At 39.1% G+C, this 7,425-nt stretch overlaps 1 protein-coding gene across 3 annotated transcripts in view; it reads right to left on the reverse strand.

Moving 5' to 3' along the window:
- The window catches only part of LOC138021640 (uncharacterized), a 16,246-nt gene extending 12,693 nt beyond the window's left edge, over nucleotides 1-3,553 (reverse strand). The window contains exons 1-2 of one of the 3 annotated variants that reach the window (XM_068868569.1): nucleotides 3,425-3,553; nucleotides 835-912 (exon numbers count right to left, since the gene is read on the reverse strand). Coding sequence is in view for 1 of the 3 variants with exons in the window: in XM_068868568.1 (XP_068724669.1) it covers nucleotides 3,425-3,456 (32 nt within the window). In the remaining 2 variants the exon portion in view is untranslated. Of the gene's footprint in view, nucleotides 120-834; nucleotides 913-3,424 lie in introns of those variants that run through there. The other 2 variants (XM_068868568.1, XM_068868570.1) reach the window with 2 other exon arrangements.
- Between the last annotated feature and the right edge of the window lie 3,872 nt (nucleotides 3,554-7,425).

Raw genomic sequence — 7,425 nt, forward strand, 5'->3', positions numbered from 1 at the left:
GCGTTGATGAAGGTGTCGGGCTGTGTACCCGACATAATCTGCATCGCACAGATCACATGAAAAATGGTAAAACAACACATTGCTTATTCACAATTGACGGCTTAATTTCTTTGGGTTTAAGATCTTGCCCCAATTTCTTGCTCACGACTTGCTAATGACGTTTAGCTAACGTCGAAACGTCGTCGCTTTTTTAGCAATTTTTTAATCTTAAAATGATTTTAAGGAATGTTTTATCGCAATTTTTTATAGTTAAATGCTTTTCAAAATCACTTCTTGTTCGAATAATTTTGCAGCAAAATATATTACAAAGAAACAGAAAGTTGGCAAAGGCTAGTCAAGTTCTCAAAAGTCCCGAGAAAAGAGTACACAGACCCGAAAACTGAGGAATTTGTAAAACTGCCATCCGCTTTTCCTCAAAATATGCCGGTCTTTGACTGCGGAACATGCTTTCATGATCAAGATAAGAAAAAGAACTGATGGTTAAGTTTCATGGCTAAAAATGTCTTCCATTTCAAGATACGGAGAGAATCATAGTCGAAAAGTTTCCGGGGCTTACGGGAAATGGGCCTCAAGACAAAGTTCTTCCAAGGTCGAATTTAGCACACATTCTTTATGAGAATTTAATGAAATTTGCACTCATTGCGGAATGTTAGAGCTTAAACGCTTCTCTTTTTCGTTCCGGGAGGAGTTTCTTTGTGGCAGACTTTGCAGTACAAATCAGCCCTATGCGCAAATTACTGTGGTATCATAAAAGGCAGAACGTATATATATATATTAAAATCCTAGAAGTCCTATAACAGTATTAAATTCAAGAAAGTACTGTAACCAACTTACCCCTGAAGATTTCCAAATGTTGACCGCACGAGCTCAAGAAGCAGACTAACTCAGTTTAGACAAGACACCTCCTTTTATCTTCAGTGGTTGAAAAGAGACATGAGCTACTTTGTAAATTTCATAGGCGTGGCTATCGAAGTGGGAGCATAAGCTTTCAACCGAGCAAACAATCTTTTGCTTTTCCTTCGAACAGGGTTCGCAAATTGGTTGCGCATAATTTAATCGAAACATTTGAAAAGGAAAGAAAAGGAAAGGGAAGAAAAGAAACGGGCTGGTGATCAGCAGAAGTTAGTATTCACGCACGAAAACCCATGCAAATCTACCGGAAGCGGGATTTTCCAAAGTGCTTTAACATTAAAAGTGGGAGCTTATTCACACATGGCCAGAATGCAGGTGATTGGGTGCACGGGAATACAGACAATTAACTTCACGAATTTTCCTCTAAACTCCAGTCTTGAAGTAAAGATAAATGGCTGATTTCCCCTCATCAAAAGATAACGTTAAACTTACACTTACCTAATTTCTAGAAATAGGTAGCAAAAAATAATTAACTCTTTTCCCTAGAATTCCTGGACGCGCGAAACCAGCCATCGCCAAAAAATGTATTTTTTCTCAAAAAATACTTAAAGTTAGAGGGAAAAAAATACATCACTTTAAAGTTAAGAAAATAAGCTTTCCAACAGCATATAACTTATTTACAGACAACTGAAACCTTTTATAAAAGCGAAAGTTGAACGAAAAAATTTAAGAAAGATAACGCAAAAAATAGTTTTCCAGGCAAAAATTGGTCAGTTTAGCGTTGATTACGAATTTTTGGCTGGAAAATAAAATTTTCTTCAATTTATCTACTATTCTTGGACATAGATTTGACCGAAAACTGATGAGGCACGAATATTTTTGGATTTTTTGACATAATCTAATTAGCGATTAATGCGTAATTTGATATGGTGATGACAGTGTCAAATTTGCGACCCGTTGCTAACGGCAACGGAAGGGATCGGATTACGAATAATTAACATCTGTTTGCCAAAAACCACCCAAATAACCTGCGATCAGGCCCATTTTTAGCTTCGCCCATATGTTCTCTTATGTCGTCGCTCGCTAAAATTGGGCCTGACCAAAAATCTCTCAAGAATTCCGGACGGTCGGCCAAATTTTGGCCGACCAAACTCGTGATCTGATTGGTTGTTGAAACGCCGGAAGTAAAATTACCATCGTGATTGCGCGGAGCTCTCGCGAAGTCCTCGAGACTAATCCGCCATAAGTGTACGAAAAAATTTGCTCCCTTTTGTTCTTACAATGCCGTGGACGGTGCAACTTGATTTTATTTGTATAAATGGAGATATGCCATCTGAAACATCTCATAGGTTGTCCAGAATCGGGTTTGAATCTCTGGAACGAGTGAAATTAGCGATTCCCTTGTCGAGCTCTGTGGCCATTGGGTTGAAAGTACTTTGGCACAAACTTCCCTGATGTTTTGAAAGCTAAATAGCTGGTTCTTTCAAATGGCAATGAACGCCGATGCATATTGGTTTCCTGGATGAGACAAGGGACATATATATCAACAGGAGGAGATGCTGATAAAATCGCAAGTTACACGAATGCATGTTTTGAATATCTGTGTATTAAACGGCGCGCTTTATTTATTTACTGTACATGACACGGTTTGTTTGCACACTTCATAATATTTCCAGTTGATTTAACTTTAAACTCGCACTCCAGAAACTAAAATGGCTTGTTTCCAGACAGATCAATTGTACAACAATAAAAGAAACTTTGCGAGTCCATCTTACTGTTCGTACTCCATCAAAAAATTAACAGCCAAACTTATCATGATTTTACTGCGCGCAATTCAAGAAATACACTGCAACTGAAGATATTACCCGAAAAAATCACCAAAGAAACCTTCATGGGCAAACACGTTAAAGGAATAATGTATTTCTCTTTTTTTTTCTTTAAAAATCTGTTGCCAAACCGTCCAACGACAAAATGCTAGGTTATCTTAATTACAAATTAAGATGTCAAGCTTAAAAGATTGCATATTCAGTGAAGTTCGGAGGGAGAATTACACGGGCCTTTGCCGCAATACAGTCGTCGAAAACGTTCTCCATGCTTTAAATGTGTTTTTCTCAAATTAAAGCCAACGGTAACTTTCGAATTCGTTTATAATATTCCTCCCACGGTAATTAACTCTGGTCAAAACAAAATTGCGTGAATCTCCCGTCCACGCGTGTATTGGTGTAATGGAAGTAAATTTGATTGGCCGACGAAGGACATGTCAATCAATCAAAAAAAGAGAGAGGAATTTGGTCAGGCTCTATTTTTCGTTTCGCCAACTCTACATTACGTACCACGCGAAACTAAAATAGAGCCTGATCGCAGGTTACCACCCAAATAACCGATTTTTCGACGGAAAATTCATCCCAGAGGATAAAACTATTCACTGGACATGTAATAAAGGTAAATATGCTCCAGCGAATGCGAAAACAAGCGAATATTTTGAGGAAAAACACAATTATGTGAGATCAAAGGACCATGTGCTCCAGATTGCTCCAGACATGCTATTGCATCGCTAAATAATTAATCTTACCTTTTCAGCGATTTTAACGCTTGAAATCCCATCCAATGAACCACAAATCCTTTTCTTTACCTATTCCGAAGCATGTAGTGTAATTTTTTGGCTGAAAAACGTTAGAAAAAGGTTGAAAATTGGTCATCGCATCGGCTCAAATTGCCTGAATTAGAATGGCCGTCATGTAGGCGTCATGAAAGCTAGAAAGCCGAGATTTTCAGGGAAACTGGGGATATATCTCCCCAGTAAACACGCCAAATTTCAGCGCGATCGATGAAAAAGGACGCTGCGCTACGAATCTTACAAGAATGAATCTTGAAAGATTCATTTTCGGTGCGGGCTAGGGAAAAGAGTTTTAATGCTTGTTGTGGGAGTGCATCTTATTACATCGATTTTTGAACAGAAGTGGCTTTACACTGAAAGGCCTCCCGCAATTCGAGGGTCCTATTACAGTAATGTTCTTTATGATTCCTTACTGCTCGAATGACCTCCCAGCTGACCCCTTAAATGGTCTTAATGACCCCCGACTTGAAAAAAATTGCCTGGAACGCTGCAGTTCAATACCACCCAACTCAGTCCCTTCTGTTTTTGAGTAACACGTACCATAGGCAACCTAGTGTACGCTCATGGAGCGTCTAGTTTTTTTTATTTTCCATGTCGGTAAAAGTCTTGCCTATCACTCCCCTGCAAAGTGGTGTCTTTGTGCATAGAGCCTTTTGCGCGTATTTTCTTAGGATCGAGAGGGTAGTGGGAAATGCGCAGATTTCTCTGGTGTACACAGTAGAACGATTAGCTTAACCGGCAATGGCGTCGAAAGTCATTTAACGCGAATGGCGTTTTAGTGGATCTTTGAACAAAATATACCCTTATGAAGCTCAATAATGGCAAGTCAATTGGATACTGAACAAGACAGGCGGTGGAATCTTAAAAGCGACGAGTAATGGACTTCGACAACAATCTGTCGCCCGTCGAGCCGAAATCAAAGTGAGCTGCATTTCTGATATTTTATTACGTGTGCTGTTATGTAGAACACTGAAACCAAATGGAAAATTATCTGATAACTTATGGGTTCAACAAAGACAGAGAACGAATCGAACACCTTACGTGGATCTGTGATCAGCTCTGCACAGTCTTCAGGTAAAAAAAATAATTGGAAATGTGACGGCCAAGAACTATTTGAAAGAAAGCTTGTCGTCTATTTTGTGCTTCATTATTCAAGGAAAAGGTTCTTCATGGAAATGGTTTGATCCTGAAATTTTAGTTTGTTGTAATATTGCGCATATTTGACACGATTGAGTTTTTTGTCTTCACGCACGTAATGAAATAGGAAGGGGTTTTTGCCTCTAATAGCAAATATGTTGTTTGTTTCAAAAAATTGTTCGCTGGAAAAGGTGGCCTTTATGAATTCATCATGCTTTATATTATGCGAGCTTAACTGGATAGTTTTATGGCAATAGTAAAGCATTTTCGTGCCAAAATGAGGTTAGCGTCTTTCTGTTGTGCTAACTTAATTAAATATAAATATACATTCTGCCTCGCGAGTTTGTTATTCTCGTTAACCAGCAATGGCGTCGAAAGTCATTGCAACGCGAATGGCGTTTTAGTGCATCTTATGTTGTTTGTTTGAATAAAATGTTGGCTAGATTGCAGAATACCCAGCCCACCAAATGTCCTTCTTAAAAAAGCTGCCACCGCGGTCCAGCAGTCGTGTTTAACAATGCTGCTTCCGCTTCCAGTAAATGTCTTACTTAAAAAACTGCCACCGCAGTCCCGCAGTCGTGTTTAACAATGCTGCTTGTCCGCAGTGGCATGGGACAGAAAATGATATTCATATAAACAACTCTGTTCCTATACCGGGCATTCTACAATCGCTCCACTTCTTAAATTTCATTTTGTTCCGTTAACTACACTTTTCACGAGATTGTGTGAAGAAGAAAGGATTCGTTTACTCATTACGCCTAAGCGCTCGTTTCAGTGATTAGGTCTAAGCACTCTCCTAAAATTTTAGCTTTCATTTCGCAGTTCGGTTAACTACACTTTTCATTAGATCGTGTGAAGAAGAAAGCACTCGTTTACTGATTAAGCTTAAGCGCTCGCTTCAGTGATTAGGCCTAAGCATTCTCGTAAAATTTAGCTTTCATTTTGCGGTTCGGTTAACTACACTTTTCATGAGATCGTGTGAAGAAAGCACTCGTTGAATGATTAAGCCTAAGCGCCCGTTTCAGTGATTAGGCCTAAGCACTCTCGCAAAATTTGAGCTTTCACGTTGCGGTTCGGTTAACTACACTTTTCATGAGATCGTATGAAGAAGAAAGCACTCGTTTACTGATTAAGCCTGAGCGCTCGCTTCAGTGATTAGGCCTAAGCCTTCTCGTAAAATTTTTGCTTTAATTTTGCGGTTCGGTTAACTACACTTTTCATGAGATCGTGTGAAGAAGAAAGCACTCGTTTACTGATTAAGCTTAAGTGCTTGCTTCAGTGGTTTGGCCTAAGCATTCTCGTAAAATGTTAGCTTTCATTTTGCGGTGGCAGTGCGTTTTACTGGTTGCCATCGACTTAACCTCGTCCCAGCGTCTCTCTTCTTCCTTCCTTAGAAGGGAAGAAGAGAGATCCTGGGGACGAGGTTGTCATCGACTGCTGACAGCGGTGGCAGTTCATTTTACTGCTTGCCCTTTAACATGGTTCATTTATTTATTTCACACTATTTACATAAAATTAACATAGACAAAAAAATATAGTCACAACACATGGTTACAAGATAACATATTTACAGTACTGGTTATAAAATGTCTATGGTGGTCAAAGTAGCGAAGGCTTTCTAGTTGACCACCACTTTTGATTCAACGACTACGGAACTGCGGACCGCGGTGGCAGTTCATTTCACCGCTTACCCTTTAATTTAACACTTTTCTTTTCATTCATCAACTTCGGGACTGCGGACCGCGTTGGCAGCTTTTTTACGTAGGACATTTGGTGGGCCGAGTATTCTGCAATTGCTCCAAAATGTTTCGCTGGAAAAGGATTCTGTGATATTTTCTGCCTTTGTGAATTAAAATGTTGTGTATTAAATTTTCGAGCTTAGGGTTGAAACGTGATACGGGAGGATATTTTTAGTATTTCTCTGTAAGCAGGAAAGGTTTCACGAAAATAAACAGGTCTGTTGGAAGAGTGCTTGAATTTCAACAAAATGAGCCCCAAAATCAGCAAAAAATTGTGACACCGATGAATAATAAAGTAGCTGCTATTTCCAAAATGATGGAATTACCTGGTGATAAATAACCTCGTCTTGGAGAGTAAAATTTCCTTCGAGTTTGGGCGATTGTGATCTTTGTTTTGAATTCGCTCATTTATTGTCAAACTTTATAACACTTCACAAAAAAAGAAACTTACGAAAACCCGGTATCTTGCCATCATTTCACACAGATGCTTCACTGTTTGGCGAGTAAACATGCTGCGGTAACTTTAATCACGGCGCCCGCTGATTTCCGGCGATGTCACTTTCGATTTTGCGATTTATTTGTGCAGTCAAAAGTACAATAACAAAATTGAACGTAGCAAAAATCTCCCAAAATGTTTGTTGCTGATCGTAACTTTTTATATTCTATATTCACGGTTCAAAATTAATGTTGTTTTCATGTCGTAAATATGTTATTCTCGGAGCAACCGTCCTGGAAACTTCCTTCTGCTCTTTCTAAAAGCTGTGTATCAATTTACATTTGCATAAAGCAATCTAACAAAATCTGTACCTTGCTGAGTTCGCATTTGTTAGTGTTAATACTATTTTCGGTCCAATGCTTCTGTTTTACGAAGGGGTATATGTTTTGGGTCACCCATCCAAATACTAACCCCGCCGGACAGGGAAATTATAGTAAACTTCAGTAAACTTTAGTGTTACAAAGCTGTCATGCTCAGAGGGCACGCTTAAACTTGTGGTGAAAAGAAGTTGTGAGGGAGCTTGAAAATTATCAGAAGCCAATGTTTCTCACTTGCCATTTATTTTCTTCAATCTTTCTGGGTTC

This window comes from Montipora capricornis, chromosome 10, assembly GCF_036669925.1.
Source record: "Montipora capricornis isolate CH-2021 chromosome 10, ASM3666992v2, whole genome shotgun sequence".
Classification (NCBI taxonomy): Eukaryota; Metazoa; Cnidaria; class Anthozoa; order Scleractinia; family Acroporidae; genus Montipora; species Montipora capricornis.